Genomic DNA, 19135 nt, shown 5'->3' with positions numbered 1-19135 from the left:
TAAGACATCGTATTGTTTTCTGAAGACATGAAAACCTAGGTCAGGACAATCGATATTCAACATATAAACGTATGAGTATATCTAATCTCATGTAATGATGAAAACCCTAAGAGGAATTGAAACATTTCAGCTTATCTAAGGTCCTGTATATGTGTATATTATAATTATATTAGATGCTATAAAACCCGGATTTAGAACATCATATTGTTTAAGTTCATTAATCCAAAAGAAAATATGCCCAGATATACAACTAAAACAATTTTTCATACTTTTATATAATAATATTATTCAAACTAGAATACTTTCAAGAGTATAATCTATAATGTACTCTCTATAGATTTTAGACTAGTCTTATGTAAAATACATAAAAATTTAGTAAGTTTCGATTATTTTCACTAATAGATGATGTGAAATAAATTCATGTACAATGAGTTTAGGTAAAAAAGAACAAAAGATTTACAGTGAGAATATGAACAATCAGACATATTGATCTTTAGTAACCTTCACGTTTAACATAAGCATAATGTGTTGATTCCCAAATGCCCAATTTTCGATTACCTCTTTCCACCATTCCAGTTAATAAATAACCACGATAAAAATCAGCATCTGTTATATTTGTAGTTAAAAATAAACAAAAATGTTGCATCTTTTGTTGTTTACCAGCTGAATCTTGTTTAAATTTCCCAGTGATAAACATTGAACCTTCTAATTTAGTAAATGTAACATGTCCAATAGTTTCATATCTTTTTGTTCCTCCACTAGTCATCTACAGCATAAAGATAAAATAATAAAGAATGATTTATTAATTATTTAAGTTCTAAGTATCTAATCACTTCTGATTTCTAGACGGTTATATACCAGCACACTAGGTGATTTGAATAATTTAGTGTTATTAAAGATAATGGACTCTATTTGCTAATCAAAGAAGAATATATTAGAGTTTTCACTTTTAATTGTTTACACCCAAAACTGATTCCAATCGATTTGTTGACTAATCCCAACAACGGCTACTGATGTCATATCAGAAAAATAAAGAATAATAATCGGTTACATTTATGAGTACAAGATGTAATCTAATACAATGAAAGTTGTTGTCATCATTCATCTTCAGCTTATTGTTCAATTAATGTTGTAAATTGATATCTTCCAGTTAATAGAACTAAAAATTTTGTTTTATAAAAATGGTTATATTAGAATTAATAACGTTTTCGAAAGAAATAACAGTCATTATTTACTCTGACCTTTACTGATATCATCAGATGTTGTTTACTATTTAGTATTCATTTATTTCAACACAAATATTGGTACAAAGGGGTACTGAATACATATGCGCCACACAATTCACTTTATTTGTAAGTGGGTTGTGATATTGCCCGCGTGCCCAAACTGGAACAAGTGGTTTTCTTAGAGGGCCACACCTGACATAAAGGTCTGATCCACAAGGCAGTGGAGCGACGTCGAGAGATGCAGTCCCATGGTAGCCGGCGACCAATAATTGGTTCATACATCATTTGTTCCCTCAGAGTCCTGGAGCCCATGTGCACAATTGGTTTGGAATCATGATTTTCCAACTCCCCATGATAGATATTCCGTATCCACCAGACTGGTTAAAGCGCCGGACATCCAATTTTCGTCCTCTCAATTTCGTAAACAACAGTCCCATCGTAAGGAGGCGGTGAGTAGGAATTCCCTGGTAGTGGCTGTATACACGTGGCCATGTGAGAGCATTTCGAGAGGGAGAGCTGACTCTCCCCACCCTCGACCGTACCAGGGCATGATTATGTACACAATATTTATGACCTTCAATAAATCATGCCATATGATTTATATCTATATTATGAAGTCTGTTTGTGAATTCTGACTAAAGGTCTATTTCCGTGATCAAATTCACTAAGTGATGAGTAAATATTTTTGTTAGATTACTCTAATGACGAACTAATGAGGAGTGATGAAGACGATAAGAGCTTATAAATAAATATCTTTGTGTAATCAATGTGACAAAGCATGGGATTCAACTTATAAAAAGTGTTTGTTCCTTATAGTGTGAATTTTATTTAAAGCTTAATGTATTATAAGTTTGTCCATGTTAAGCTTATTCAAAGTGAACTAATAATATGCTATCATTTATTCAGTAAATCATATGAATTCTAATATCCTAAAATTATCGTGAAACAGTCAGAAATTTTATCTATGCGATTCCTAAATCCTTACTTCGTATTATAGTTTCTAGAAACTTCCAGAAAGTTTGAACAATATTGAAAAGTCGTCCTATATCTCATTACTACCCTTTTATCACCCGGATTCTTCCATGATATTGTACGTTGACTAATGTTTTACACTGTTTCGTCAGTTTTTTGGTCTATGTCCTGTATTTTGTATGAAATCATTTGTTTTCCATGTTACTTATATCTCAAAATGATCTGAGTCAAACATCCATTGTGAATTAGGACCCACTGGATAGCTATTTCTACTTAGTACGAGACTCCTCAGAAGTGTACACTCATGACCTTATCGAGGATCGAACTCAGTAACTTTTGCCTCACAGAATATTATTAGCTTCTAAACTGTTGAATTAGCATCCAGTGGTGTACATGTCTAACTTCAATGAATTCATAACATCACGTATCTTCCAAACAATTTGAAAACAACGGCACTATACCTGACACATTTGAACCCTATTACTAAAATTGATTCACATATTAAAAATAAAAATAATTCACCAATCAAATATGAACAGATAAACACTTTTTGCTTTTGATATTGAATATTCATATAAAAATAATTCTAATTTACTTGAATGACTTTACACCAATTTCTTAGAAATCGATTAAATATTAATAACCATTTTGATTCAGAACTTGGATACGGCCAATTTTCACATGCTTCCAATTGAACTATAATTTTTTTCATACCATTACGTAATAAATGACTACAAGGTATTCCACGATTTTCATAATAAAAAAGTTGTACCATGAAATGGTTATTTTATTTCGATTAAATCTAATAATAGTTAAAATGTAAAGAATCAAAATATATTTTTAAACAATCTAGCATATACTGAAATAAAATAATCTCAAGCAATCAAATAAAAGAAAAAGAACAAAAAGCATCTATTTGGCAAAGATAGATGGTAGCTATTAGTGGAGTCCAGGACGGGTATTTCATTTTATTTGGGACTCATCTGCTGAATGTACCTGCATCCTAGAGTTAATGTTCAGTCCAAGCCAACAAGAAAAACAGAAATGTTAATTTCAATATTTAAGATCATGAGTCAACTGAAGCTAGACTGCCATGGGAAACCTGGAAGCACTGGACGGCCGTCTCATCTTACTGTGGGACTCCTCAGTAGTGCGCATCCACGCCCTCGCCTACCGGGTTTCGAACCCAGGACCTACTGATCTCGCTCCCGAGCGCTTAACCACTAGACCAATAAGCCAGCAACCAACGGTGCTAATGTCTAACTTCAACTAATCCACGAAATTGAGCGACACATCCACCATTGTAATCAGTGAGTTACTATCTCACAACTTGACCCAGTTGAACCCCACTGGTTATTGCTTCTCACTAGAACTCCAGGATATACATCTTGAAGCCAGTCATGAATACGCACTGCTGAGGAGTCCCACAATAGGATGAAACGGTCGTTCAGTGCTTCCAGGTTTTTCATGGTGGTCTAGCTTCAATTGACTCATGATCTCAACTGTTTAAATCACTAAAATCTCCACAAAAGCCCTTCTGATAGAAATGTTAATGTCTAATGAATTTCATTTAATTATAATGCAAAATTCAAGACATCAATAAATTATTTTATGTTGTCTATTTTTAAAGATTTTTCAATGATTGAAAACATTGTTGGTTTCAAGGTGATTTCCAGTGACATTACAGTGACATTACTATCTCATGAAATTCTTTTTCTTATAAGTATATTGAATCCTTTTATGATAAGAAGTTTAATATCTTGTCTCAGATTAAATAGGGTTATGTATATAATAAAAGTTGAACTGATATTGATATTTTGAATATGATACTTTTAAGACATAGAAATCGTCTCATTTCCACAACATATGCAAATAATCTCAACTGTTACCATAATGGTCCTCAGGGTACATATTTAATTATCATACTTTTTTATAAACCTATTCGTAAATGGTAAGATCTATAAACAACAACTCAAAAGCCTAACTAGAGATTTCTATCCGCAACATAGTTTTCCGGTTTGTGACAAATCCCGGATGTACGAAAATGAATATCATATGACTTAGAAGTACCCTCTAAATAATACTAAGGTCATAATTAGGATTACTAAACCAACCCCAAAAGATAAATGATATGGAATCAAGCTCTATTATTCTTAATTTTCGCATTCATTTCTTTGAAAAACGAAAAGTAACTACAGCCAGTATACCTTAGTGCGTACAGAAACATAAAAATCGTAAATCTACACCGAATTATTCAAATACACTAGCTCACTTAATACCTCTTCATTGAATCCTATTTTGTTTCCTTGTAATTACCACAAAAATTATTCCACAAGTTTTAGATTAAAAATAAAAACTTAAATTCTTGGTTAATCTAGAGTACAGGTACAAATCAATCAGGCTCAAATCAAAGATTTCAAAAAATGATGATGACTCAATTTTTACTAATTTCAATGAGAACATCTGAATATATAATAAGAAGATCTTGGATTGTTTAGGCAAATGTTATACGATTGTGAACACCAAAATACATTCAAAGAGTTTAAATGTAATTGAGAAAGAAATATAGAATATCGAAAGGGTAACTGGTTTATTAAGCTAACTATAGTAGGGTTTCGGTGTATAAAACAAGAACTTTCAAGGAAATAATTTTATAAAAGTTCTCAATAGAATGTTTTTCATCTTGTTAAGATATATGTTCGAATGAGAACAAAAGAGTATAAAGATGGCTGGAAAGAGTATGTATTTCTTTCCATATATGGATATGATTAAAAGCATAATTATTCTCACAATTTAAAAAGACATAAACTTATACTTTAGTGACCCGAGATCTGACTTCAGTTATATCGTTTCTGATTGCTATAAAGGTATACATGTCTCCAATCCATGTATATAATTATCGACTTAAATCGCGTTAGCGTATAATGAAATTAAATAAGTCAAATACGAGAATAAAGTTTTGAATACTTATATTTTGTACCCATTAATCTAGACAAACAATCAGAAGAATGAAGTGAAATGACGTACAATGGAGAAGGTATGTAAGCCAGCTCGATTTAATCAAGCGTTAATCAATATTTATAGTTACACAAAAATAAGCTACATACATGTGATGAATAGGATAACAAGTGTACAAACGTACACTCATATAAGAACATTCAAGGTTAATAAGTAAATAATTAACAAGATCAAAACGTCACTCAAGAAGAATAAATAAATTGAACTGTGTAGAAGGTAGAATAAGTTATATAGGCTTAACATAGTAACCGACACTACAATATAACTAAGTTCTTTTATAAAACAAACTAACTTATGATAAATCTTGAGAAGGTTATAAGTCAAAGTATCTATACTAATTTTGTTTTTAGATTTCTTCATTATATCATTTTTATCATCTATTTTCTGATTGGTTTAAAGTATATATTACTTACTTACTTACGCCTGTTACTCCTAATGGAGCATAGGCCGACGACCACCATTCTCCAACCCACTCTGTCCTGGGCCTTCTTTTCTAGTTCCATCCAATTCTTGTTCATTCTTCTCATGTCTATCTCCATCTCTCGGCGTAATGTGTTCTTTGGTCTTCCTCTTTTCCTTTGGCCTTGAGGATTCCATGTGAAGGCTTGTCTTTTGACGCGGTTGGGTGCTCTCCTCGATGTGTGTCCTATCCACTTCCAGCGCTTCTTCCTGATTTCTTCCTCCGCTGGGATCTGGTTTGTTCTCTCCCATAGTAGGTTGTTGCTAATAGTGTCCGGCCAACGGACTCGAAGTATATATACTTACTTACTTACTTACACCTGTTACTCCTCGTGAAGGAGCATAGGTCGCTCACCAGCATTCTCCATCCAACCCTGTCCTGGGCAATCCTTTCCAGCTCCTTCCAGTTGTAATTCATCCTTTTCATATCTGCTTCTATTATCCGACGTAATGTGTTCTTTGGTCTTCCTCTTTTCCGCTTCCCTTCAGGATTCCAAGTTAGAGCTTGCCTCGTGATGCAGTTTGACGATTTGCGTAATGTATGTCCTATCCATTTCCATCGTCTTTTCCTAATTTCCTCTTCAGCTGGAAGTTGGTTTGTTCTCTCCCACAGAAGGCTATTGCTGATGGTATCCGGCCAATGGATGTTGAGTATCTTGCGTAGACAGCTATTTATAAATACTTGTACTTTCTTGATTGTGGTTGTTGTAGTTCTCCAAGTTTCAGCTCCATACAGTAGAATTGCCTTGACGTTCGTATTGAAGATTCTCACTTTGATATTGGTTGAAAGTTGTTTTGAGTTCCATATGTTCTTCAATTGTAGGAATGCGGCCCTTGCTTTGCCAATCCTCGCCTTTACGTCTGCATCTGAACCTCTATGTCTATCGACGATGCTTCCCAGATATGTGAAGGATTCTACATCTTCCAGAGTTTCGCCATCAAGGGTGATTGGATTGCTGTTCTCCGCTTTGAAGACCTTGGTTTTCCCTTTGTGTATGCTGAGGCCTACTGATGCAGAGACTGCTGCTACATTGGCTGTCTTTATCTGAATCTGTTCACGTGTACGTGATAGGAGGGCTAGGTCATCTGCGAAGTCCAGATCGTCTAATTGGTTCTGAGCTGTCCATTGTATTCCGTGTTTTCCTTCAGATGTCGAGGTCTTCATAATCCAGTCGACCACCAGAAGAAAGAGGAAGGGAGAGAGTAAACAGCCTTGTCTGACTCCGGTCCTTACTTGGAATGCATCTGTCAGCTGTCCTCCATGCACTACTTTGCACTGTAGTCCGTCGTATGAGTTCCGGATAATATTGACAATCTTCTCAGGAACTCCGTAGTGTCGAAGAAGTTTCCATAATGTCCTCCTATCTACACTGTCGAATGCCTTTTCATAATCAATGAAGTTGATGTATAGTGACGAGTTCCACTCAACTGATTGTTCGACGATGATCCGTAGTGTTGCAATTTGGTCTGTGCACGACCGATCCTTTCGGAATCCAGCTTGTTGATCTCGAAGTTGGGCATCTACTGCATCCTTCATCCGGTTCAGCAACACCCTGTTGAAGACTTTCCCTGGTATTGACAGTAGTGTAATGCCTCTGTAGTTTTCACATTTGCTCAGATCTCCTTTCTTTGGAATCTTGATGAGGTGTCCTTCTTTCCAGTCCATTGGCACTTGTTCCTCCTCCCAAATCTTTTTGAATAGAGGGTAAAGCATGCTTGTGGTTACTTCGACGTCTGATTTCAGTGCTTCAGCTGGTATGTTGTCGGGTCCTGCTGCTTTCCCGTTCTTGATTTGTCTGACGGCCATTCTAATTTCTTCCGTCGTTGGTGGGTTGACATCTATAGGAAGATCTGTGTGTGCTGCTTCGATGTCCGGTGGATTCATTGGAGCCGGCCTATTCAGGAGTTCCTCGAAGTATTCTACCCATCTGTTTCGCTGTTGTTGAATTTCAGTGATTGGCTTGCCTTCTTTGTCTTTGACCGGCCTCTCTGGTTTACTGTATTTCCCTGATAGTTTCTTCGTTGTATCGTAGAGCTGTTTCATATTTCCTTCTCTAGCAGCTTTTTCTGCCGTCGTTGCTAGTTCTTCAACGTATTTCTTCTTGTCGGCTCTAATGCTCCTCTTCACTTGTTTGTTTGCTTCTATGTATTCAGCTTGTGCTTGGACTTTCTCTGCTCGTGTTCGGCTGTTGTTTATTACTGCCTTCTTGTTCTTCCTTTCTTTGATCTCGTCCAGTGTTTCTGTAGAGATCCATTCCTTATGATGGTATTTCTTTAGACCCAGAACCTCTTGATACGTTGAAGTTAATGCTTCCTTGATGCCTTTCCAGTTGTCCTCCATAGTAGTTTCTTCTTCTTTCAGTAGATTGTGTAAGGCTTGGAACCTGTTGTTGAGAGCTATCTTGAATTCATTGAGTTTGTCAGTATCTCGAAGGAAGGCTGTATTGAACCTTTGTATTGCTGTTTGTCCACTTGTCCAGTTCTTTTTTAGCTTCAGTTTTAAATTGGCTACAACTAGGTGGTGATCTGAAGCTACGTCAGCTCCTCTCCTGGTTCTCACATCTTCCATTGTCCTTCGGAATTTTTTTGATGCAAATATGGTCTATCTGGTTCTCTGTAGTGTGGTCCGGTGAGATCCATGTAGCCTTGTGTATACGTTTGTGTGGAAATATTGTGCCTCCTATGACTAATTTGTTGAATGCACACAAATTTGCAAATCTTTCTCCATTTTCGTTCCTCTCTCCCAGTCCATGTCGTCCCATAATATCTTCATATCCAGTGTTGTCTATTCTGACTTTGGCATTTAGATCTCCCATCAGAATGGTGAGGTCCTTTCTTGAGCATTTCTCAATGATTGACTGTAGCCGCTCGTAGAATTGATCTTTAATGTCGTCGTTGCTATCATTGGTGGGTGCATAACATTGGATAATATTCATTAAGATCCCCTCCTTCTTTGTTTTGAATGATGCTTTGATGATTCTGGATCCGTGGGATTCCCATCCTACAAGTGCATTTCGTGCTACTTTGGACAGCATTAGAGCAACTCCCTGTGTGTGTGGAGCATTTTCCTCTTCGTGACCGGAGTATAGCAGCATCTCTCCCGTAGCTAGCCTTTTCTGTCCAGCTTGGGTCCAGTGGGTTTCGCTGATTCCCAGTACTGCCAAGTTGTATCTCCTCATTTCCGTTGATATTTGGCTGGTCTTCCCGGTTTCCCACATTGTTCTAACGTTCCATGTACCTATAAAAATTTTTGCTCTGGTTGTTAGAAGGGGCATCGGCCTCGTGGCTTCCGAAGGAATTCGGCTTTCACCATGAAGCGTCATAATTCTTCTAAATGAAGACCTTCTAACTCTCAGGGCAGAGTTAAAATGGTTTGAATTATTTTTTCTGGTAAGCGTTTTTTAGCGAGTTAGTTTTCTACGGGATGGGGACGCTAACCCCATGCCCAACCCTCCTCCTTTACCCGGGCTTGGGACCGGCAGTAACTCTAGAAGAGCTACAGGCGGAGTTCGAAGTATATATAGACTTATCATATATAAGAATAAACCAGTTATTCCTATATTCTATTTTCCAGTTAGTCATCCAGTAGATCATTTTATGCTTTAAGCAAATTTTCATTGACATTATAGTTCTTTTTAGACTCATTAATTTATTATAAGATAATTAGATTTTATATATAAAGTAAAAGAAATAAGTAGATAAGTACTTACAAATTGGTTAAAGTAAAGAATAATAATGATAATAATAATAAAGGTATAGAGTTTGGATGTAGATGAATGCTTCTTTGAACAAGTAACAATTTATTAGTTATTAGAAAGAAGAAAGAAAGGGAACAATTTCCCTACCACCTATTGATTTCTCTTTACTTACTTAGTTTATATAATGAACAAATAAAATATTTTTTCAGAAAAAAGGCAGCATCAATTCTTTGGATAAACTTCTTTCCCTATTCATATTGTTATAGATGAGTTTATCGTTGTTTGTACAATTCATTATCATAATTATTGATAGTTGAAAGGATTTGAAATTTGCAAAAAAGTATTTCCATAATTAAATTTACGAGTCAATCTAAGCTAGATCATCGTTGAAAACCTGGAAACACTTGACTGCAGTTTTGTTCTAGTATAGGACTCTTCAGCAGTGAGCATCTATAATCAGGCTTTCGGGATTCGAACCCAGGGCCTTCATTCTCGCGCGCGAATGCTTAACCTCTAGATAACTGATTTGGCATCCAATGGTGTTAATGTCTAACTCCAACTAATCCAGTGATTCCGTGTTTTCAACTAGGTTAGATCAATTCATGAATTCAACTGTGAAAATATTTTTAATAAAATAACGAAAATGAATAAATATATAGTCGAAGAAAAATGAAGAAAATAATAAAATCGGTTAAGCATAAAGATGGGATAGGAAACAACTTGTTGAAATAATTAAGTATTGTTAATCTCTTTTTACTTCAGTTATTCTGATATTAGTTTATAAGCTACTTAAATTTATTGAAGTATTTAATCTAATTTAAGTGGAAAAATCACTTGAATATTGATTACAGTTTTGGTGTATGCTACTTATGTGGACAGATGTAAGTAGTATGTAACACCGATTGGAAATGGAGAACCTGGTAGCAGAAATGATGGAAATTTGCGAATGAAGTATTCAGTGTATGGTTCTTATATTTAGGACCTATGTAAGTTAATATGTAATAGTTAGACTGATAAATAATTATATGAGGATATAATACTTTGATGAAATAAAAATGAATAACACAATTTAATGATGGTTTTTGCCATAAATTGACATCATTTAAAGATCTATCAAAAACTATACGGAATTGAACAGCTTTCTTGTTCTCATTTATGGCTAATCAACAGTGTTCACCTTTAAATCTACAAATCATATCCTTCACTCGTTTCAAATGTTACAATAAGCATAATAAATCCGAATGAATGAATCAAAGCATATTAATCCACGTTCTTCAATTCAATCAATTCATGATACAATCTGATTAGTTGCAAACATATTTCTCATTTGATTTAACTTGTGTAATACTGATGAATAAAAAAAGCCAACAAGAGTATCTTCACTAATAACTTCAAGATGAGTTCCTGATCGAAAATTATTTTACTTTCCATTCTTTATAAATTCTTCAATGGAACATTGAATATTATTATATCAAGAAGAAACAGCTTATCAATCTCTATAGTCATCTTTCCTTTCAATTTGTGGTTTATTAGATAACAAAACATTTCAAAAATGATTATTTAGTACCTTTATTGATCATCAATAAATATGATAACACAGATTGAAATCATGAGTCAGTTGAAGCTAGACCACCATGGAAAACCTGGAAGCACTGGACGACCGTTTCGTCCTAGTCTGGGACTCCTCAGCATTGCGCATCCACGATCCCGCACCCGCGGGATTCGGACCAGGACCTAGTGGTTTCGCGCGCGAGCACTTAACCACTAGACCACTGAGCCGGCCGGCACCCAACGGTGTTAATGTCTAACTTCAACCAATCCACGAAGTTGCGCCACCGTACACCATTGTCTTCAGTGAGCTGATATCTCACAACAGACCTGATTGAACTCCACTGGTAACGGCTTCTCACTAGAACTCGAGGAGTATCTCTTGAATTCAGTCACTAGTAAGCAGATGATTATTATCAGAAGGGGTTTGTGGAGATTTTTAAAAATTCTCACGGGGTGCATGATCGTGGATGCGGACTGCTGAGGAGTCCCAGACTAGGACGAAACGGTCGTCCAGTGCTTCCAGGTTTTCCATGGTGTTCTAGCTTCAACTGATTCATGATTTCAATCTGTGAAAATTTCTAAAATCTCCACAAACCCCTTCTGAAAATATGATAACAATCAAAAAAAATCTTTTCTGAAAATTTTTTCCTCATAGTAACAAAATATTTTTCTAGAAAATTTTTTTCTTTCAAGTTTTCTTTATAAGATTGATACTAATTGGAGATTTAATCCTTTTTATTTAAAACTTATTAAATGACTTGAGTTTTTTTTAATTACAATTAACTTTATCATTATCATTTAAGTCTTCAAAGATGACATACAATCAAAAACAAAAGAAAAACATAATAAGTTTTGATGATTTCAGATACACAACCAAATGTGTTTATATTTGAAAAGAATCAATAAAAATGTCCTTACTTTACTTGTATCCAATCATATTTTAAAATACTATATAACTATATCTTTTTATTGTTTTTTGGTAGTTAAGTTCTCTACGCTAAATGGTTTAATTGTATAGTTTTCAATGACATTGTTAAGAATATCTTCAGCACCTAGTTCATGTAAAAGGTATCCACCCATCACTTATATATATATAGTTCATAGGTACTAGTTGAAAATTGATGGTGAGACTGTTGAGATAAGATGGTGGTTGGAGGTAGTCAACAGGAAACCCTGAACTCAGGTTTCGTGCTATTTGGTACTCGTCAGCAAGGTGTACCCGTAATCTTGAGGGAAATGATGCTTCTTGATGTATTCTCAACATAATGCAAGTAATGTCAAGTCACCTAGACTAATGGCCACATTGTAACATGGTCGATAGGATTCGATCTACACTAAGAACTAAAAAACGGAACAAATGTTTAAGTGTTTTCTTTAGATAACATCAAGTTATGATGAAAACGTTTTTTTATTTGCATTTAGCAAATCTATAAAATCCACTTAAGTAAACCAGTTTTTTTCTTATTATTGGAATGAAAATCATTAATTGATCAGAAGTAAAAAATCTTAATGATTCAATTGAATTTATAAAAATTCTTTAAATAGTTTGGAGCTTGTATAATCTCATTGATGTGAAACAGATTTAAGTAAATCTACTTTTTTAACTTAGTAGAGACTAGATTATTCGAAAAGTATTATTGGTTAACTTGACTTCTTTTATATTTATTCCATTGTAACTTAATCATTAGACCTACAAAAATATATGTAGGGCATAATGATAAAAAGTTCTGTTATATCTAGAAGGTTGTTCTTGATATACCGCGTATAACGTAAGCACTAGAACGCCAGAACCCTTCCAAGTCAAGATGAGAAGACAGAAGATGAATGAAAGGAATATTATTCCCAGAGTGTCATGAAAATGCATTTTCTTTGGATTTATCCTACTCTATATACATTTCAATTGTATTTTGATGAAGAAATTTGTGATTTTAAATTAAATCACATAAAAGTACAATCAATATATAATACACAATTTAACTAAGAAACAGGAAGATATTTTAATAATAGAATAGTTGAATTCATGAATCAATTAAGCTAGACCATCATAAAAAACCTAGAACCAATAGGTGGTTGTTTCATCCTAGTATGAGATTCCGCATCAATGCGCATCCACAATCCCGCATAAGGGATTTGAACCTGGGATCTATCGGCCTCGCACGTGTATGCTTAACGTCTAGACCACCGATCGGGCATCCAACAGTGTTCATGTTTAACTTCAACCAATCTACGATATTATAATGATGTAATGTCTTATATTTATGAAATATAAATGTTACAGTTAGTCACAAGCTGAAATGAACAGGATGAACTTCAAAGCTACAGAAGTGAATATTTACTGGGGTTTTTTTATCGATTTATTAAAAATCAGGTTGTATGTGTTTCTTCTACTTATTCATTACTTATGATTATTAAAGTAGAAATGAATCTCTTTCTCATGAAGTACTTGACCTTACAATATAGAACAAATTCATTTAAAATCAAAAGAATATTGTTTTGTCCAAAATAAACTCTGATAAAAAAAATGAAAAAGGTATTTTATCGTCAAATTCAGGGTAGAAAGAACAATGAATCAATTCTGTTGTTAATTACTAATGACAGTCAGATAATACACAGAGTTCTCTTGATCATCTTGAAGAGAGTAAGAACTAAGATTTGAACAGAACGACATGAATTCATTTTATTTCATTTAGTTTTCGTCAGCTGCTCGCAACCTGTAATATTTAAAAATCATAATTACAAACTGGGTTTACATTACTTACATGAATGAGTTTAATGGGAAGTTACCTTGAAGAAATATCAGTATAGTATGACAAGGATGGAAGTAAATTCAATAGATTGAGTAAAATATTGTAAATATATACCTTATGTAAAAGAACATTCTACAATACTGATAATAACAAAGGTCCAAAGGGCTAGAAGTAAGTTATTACGTAATGAATACACAAATAAGAACAAACTGAGTGGAGCTCGGTTAATTAAAATAAGATTACGAATCTAGAAGACAGTTGAAATAAAAATAATTTAATGATGCAGTTTATTAAAAGAAAGAGCCGAACAAAATCTTACGATGCAATCAAGGGATATTTGTCATCAAGGCAAAAAATATTAACAACCATCTCCTTTTGAACACATGTATCAGGTATCTGATGCCTGATAGAAGTGACTTCAAGAAAATTCAGAAGACTGGAACTTGACTTTTCATTAATCGCCTTGAAAGGATCGACCTGATATCCTGTATCCAAGCGATGTTTAATAATTGCGCTGTTTGAAATACCTTTCTCTCTTGTTTGAAGGCTTTTTGGAACATGTTCAAAATACTTAACATCTGCCCTCCTTTCTGTCCAACCAGTGTCGCTGCCTTGATGAATACGCGTAAAATTATAAACACAGCTGGCGGTAACACAAAAGAGGTGATTGTCTATCTTTACTTAAGTTGATCTTCACTAAGTTGGTAATTTAAATTCATTTTGTAATTATGATTTTTAAATACTACAGGTTGTTAGCAGCTGACGAGAACCAAATGAAATAAAATGAATTCATGTTGTTCTACTCAAATCTTTGTTCTTTCTCTCTTCAACTTGGGGATCATTTTTCATATTGTCAACTGAGTGAAAGATGGTACAATGACCATAGAACTCGTCTGTGAAGGAAATATATTTTTAGTACTTAGTAAAAAAAATTGATGTGGACACCACTAGTCAATGGGCGTTTATAAAATGCAGCTAATTTTCATAAGAATTCAAGATTTAGATAGATATAGTTAGAATGAACGGATTGGATTCAATTATAGGCAACTTTAAATTACATTGACAAAACTATAACTCCGAAACACGTTGATTTATTGATCTATTTACATAGTCGAAAAATAGATGGCTTAAATATTTGAGCAGGCCTCTGGGTGAATTCTATCCGTATAAAATAAAATAGATTTGTGAACATTTTTGTAAGTTCAACAAGTAGCTTTAATTTATTATATCCGAATACTTGATAATATCAATCTAATGTTGTACAAAAATACTCATTTAGATTTCAAATGATTTTCATAATAAGAAATATTCATTACAGCAGATGGCATGGCTTGATTTTACAACTTCACGTAAACAGCTCACTGATAAAATTATAGTAGATTAAATAAATAAATAGCTGTCCAGAACTCTGATTTTTCCATGTCTTCGAACCAATTTTAATTCATGACAAAGGCTATTATCAGATTTGTTAAATCTTCATAGACTATTCCAGTGAATAGTATTCCATTTCTTATAGGGCATACGTCTTGAGACAGTATTCAAACGTTCTTGTGGAATGTTATGATTTGTAGAGTTAATGAAATAAATACTGATAACAGATGCTCAACGGTTAGACTGAATGATTTTCCTGTTACACTGTAAATTGACTGAAGTGAATTTAGGAAAATGTCATTCGGATAAATTGCTAAATAGTACCCTGTTACTCAGGTGAATTACGTGCTCTGAGTTTAATTATGAGTATGAACAAAACTGTACATTTTGAAAAAATTCAAAAAAGTATAATAAATTGTCCACTTCTTGATTTCTATTAATTACGGAAATGAAATCAAAGCCTGATGAAACTAATTCACAAACGAGATTGGATGTTTAAATTTTATTCACTATTATAAACTTCAATATATTGTTTTGTATCTAGCCATTTTTTTAGCTTTAAGCTTACTTTTAAGTGATTATAAATGTTGATAGGCATAAGGTCATGACCGTGAATGAGATAGGATAAGATGAACATATGTAATTCATGGTGATAGTGAGTAATGAACAAAGATGTAGGATCCTAGTAAACTGATGTTATACAGGTTCGAATGTTTTCCACCTTCCATTGATGTGATTTTAATACTTAACATGGTTTTTTTAGATTATGGTGATAATATTATAGTGTATAGCTTATGTGTTTATTTACCTTAGAATAAAAAAATTGATATTTTTACTGTTAAAATGTAAAAATAATTGTTGTTATATTATTACCTAACTTTAATCAGTTTCTAGTTATCTAATCTTATTAACTTTTATCAATAAACACCTTATTAGGTAAATATAATTTTAAAAATTCATTAGCAATAATTTCATTAACAGATATATTTTTTATAGTTGAACTCAAGAGTCGATTAAAACTAGACCACCATTGAAAGTCTAGAATTACCGGACGACCATTTCGTCGTAGTATGGACTACTCAACAGTGCGCATCCACGATCCTGAACGCGAGATTCAAACCCAGGACTTTAAATCTTGATTCATGATCTCAATCAAAAAACTTAACAATCTCCACAATTCCATACTGATAATTCTAAAAGTGATTAACACTTGACATTTCCAAAAGTTTAATTCAATCAAGAATAAAAACTTTGTGTTGTTAGGTATTAGGATGCTAAACTCTACTTGTAAATTATTCATTTTTGTATACATTTTACTTACTTACGCCTGATACCAATCACAGAGGAACAAAGACCACCCAAAAACATTCTCCATCAAACACTGACATGACCAATCATTTCCACTTCTTTCCACTTGCTATTCATCATTTTCATGTCTGCTTACAATTCACAAGCAATGTGTTATTCAACTTTCCTCTTTTCCGTTCCCATTCAACATTCCAAGTTACAGCTTGCCTCGTGATGCACATTGGTGGTTTTCTCAATGTGTGTTCTATCCACTACTAGCACATCTTCCTAATTTCCTCTTCAGCTGCAAGCTAGTTTGTCCTCTCCCACAGTAGGCTGTTCCTGATGCTATTCGGTCAACGGATATTGAGTGTCTTGCGTAGACAACTGTTTATAAATACTTGTACACTTTTGATGGTGGTTGTGGTATTTGTCTATGTTCCATCTCTATACAGTAGAACTATGTGTCCTGACGTTCGTATTGAAGATTGTGACTTTGACATTGATTGACAGTTGTTTCGAGTTCCATGAGTTCTTCAACTGTAAGAGTGGTGCCCTTGATTTGCCAATCCTCTCCTTAACGTCTACATCGAATCCTCCATGTTCATCGATGATACTTCCCATGCACGTGAATGATTGCTCATTTTCCAGAGTTTCACCATCAAAGTGTGATTGGGTCGGTAGCATACATTTTAGATGGGCCTTTATTTTTCACTGAAAATATCCCTGATACTTCTAATGTATGTTTATGTATGAAAACTGTCTTTCTTATATTCCACTTTTCAAATACAATATTACAGATTAAAATAGTCTTATAATTATTTTTTATACATAAACATTGCTTACTTATTTTTACTGAAATAAATCCAGTTTAATCCAGCTTAATAGATTCAGAAGACTTTTGTAAAAGAATATGTAAATAAGTGAGAGAAAAATAATTGTAAAGCCTTATAAACTACTAAAATAATAATAATAATAATGATAATAATAAATAACCAAATTAAATTAACAGTTAACCAATCAAAATAAAATTTCCCAAAATTTATTTATCAATTTTGATTGGATAATTGTACACGAACTGATTAAATTTATAATGTACAGTCGTTTGTTTGTTTGTTTCTTTTCTTCTATATGAAATGCAAATACACAGAATTCCCATGTTATTTATTCAGTTCAATGAAGTTAAACGGCTTTATTCAACAGAATACTTCATTAAATTAAAGTTTATTATGTTTATGATATAAACTTTCATTAGAATAGAAGTGAGGTCATTTGAGTATTTTTTCTTATTTTTTTATTCCTTTGAGTATTTATAATCCTAATATGAGTAACATGAAAATTTATATTTATATTGTATACAGTAAAAATAACTATCAAGTTGAACTATTAATAATGATTTATTTCATTTATATGACTTTTATCATCTTTAAAACCATAAATAACTCACTTGGGATATGATTAAATCTCATATTTTAGAGCCTATTAGCAGCTTTCGGACTCGATTTCAGACAGTATACTCCCCCCCCCGAAAAAGTGTTTATAACTCTTTTTTTCGATCAAATATTTTGATCAAAGTGAAGTTAACTAACAATTAACTGAATATAAACTATCTATTTGAAATAACAAGAGTTTCCAATAAAGTTGCCTATTCACTGAATAGAATTGAGTAGAACAACTTTGAGCTTTTAACTTGAAATTCAAAAAATAGATTAGATTTATCTTAGTTATATATAATATGCCCTTGTGGGTCAGGGTAATTTTACATTGGTTTTCAGGAGAACCAGACACCATCCGGACTTTCACACAAAAGCCTTAGCAGTACAGCTCAACCCCGTTTAGCAGGGGAACCAGACACCGTACAGGCTTTAATAGATTTATCTTGCATTACATAAAATGGTTGGTAAAATTATCTCAAAACGTTTAAAGTTATCAAAAAAACATCCATTGCTAATATAGGTTACAAATGACTGGATGAAATACAATAAGTGTTTACATTGTACATAATATGTTAGCCAAATGTTTTTTTTATTTCAATTATGCTCTATTGCTTCATCAAAGGTTTACAAAATGTCAAAAATGATAACGATTCCAAAGTTTGACTTTCCCACATTGTTGTTTTATAACTCCATCTCACTAACTCTCCAGAGAATTTGTTAATAAACATTTCGGGGGTGTCGATAAATTTCTTATAAAACTTTTCCACTATGAAAATAATTTATAAGGGAATCAATAATGTGGTTGTGTCCGCAATTAGATAAATCATATTACGTAACAATAAGACCAGAAAACTGATGCTAAACTAACTAATAAGTTTGCATAAATCTTTGTATGCTCATAGTTTTGTTTATTTCTGTAACGAGACATGTGATTCCTGGTACTTACTGGCAAACTTGTAGTTCTTGGTTTGTATTTATTGGTTGTTTGAATTTTGCATTGATGTCTAGGACTCCAATTAATCAGTCTTTTGCAGGGATTGCCTCGATACTGCTACAAAGTCGCAAACCTTTTTCAAGCAGAGATAGAAGGTAGTTAGCATTGAGATCCTAGATGTGCATTTCGTCATATTTACGACTCGTTAACTGTATTTACCTGCATCCCAGAATTGATATTCATTCCGGGACTCGAATCCAGTACCTTCCGTCTTAAACGCTATCGTGCTGATCTGTGGCTACCTGGACTCAGTCGCTAAGTAGATTAAGCAGTGACGTTTGAATAGAATGAAATGAAAACTCTGGACTAAGTGGCTGACATCTCATTATATGCTTCGATATTCGTGTTAGCATAAACAAGATGTCATCATAATAGG

The 19135-nt window shown here is 33.6% G+C and overlaps 1 protein-coding gene across 1 annotated transcript; it reads right to left on the bottom strand.

Annotated features, from left to right (window-relative positions):
• Window positions 1-259: 259 nt before the first annotated feature.
• On the bottom strand, window positions 260-17277 carry MS3_00004226 (uncharacterized protein). The gene is made up of 3 exons (XM_012939384.2): window positions 17176-17277; window positions 2794-3000; window positions 260-766 (listed from the first exon to the last, which is right to left on the bottom strand). Exons 2-3 carry the CDS (start codon window positions 2971-2973, stop codon window positions 494-496), a joined length of 453 nt encoding a protein of 150 aa, XP_012794838.1. The 5' UTR covers window positions 2974-3000; window positions 17176-17277; the 3' UTR covers window positions 260-493.
• Between the last annotated feature and the right edge of the window lie 1858 nt (window positions 17278-19135).

This window comes from Schistosoma haematobium, chromosome ZW (genome assembly GCF_000699445.3).
Source record: "Schistosoma haematobium chromosome ZW, whole genome shotgun sequence".
Taxonomy (NCBI): Eukaryota; Metazoa; Platyhelminthes; class Trematoda; order Strigeidida; family Schistosomatidae; genus Schistosoma; species Schistosoma haematobium.
The sequence above is the reverse complement of the archived record's forward strand: the minus strand, read 5'-3'. Positions and strand labels throughout refer to the sequence as shown.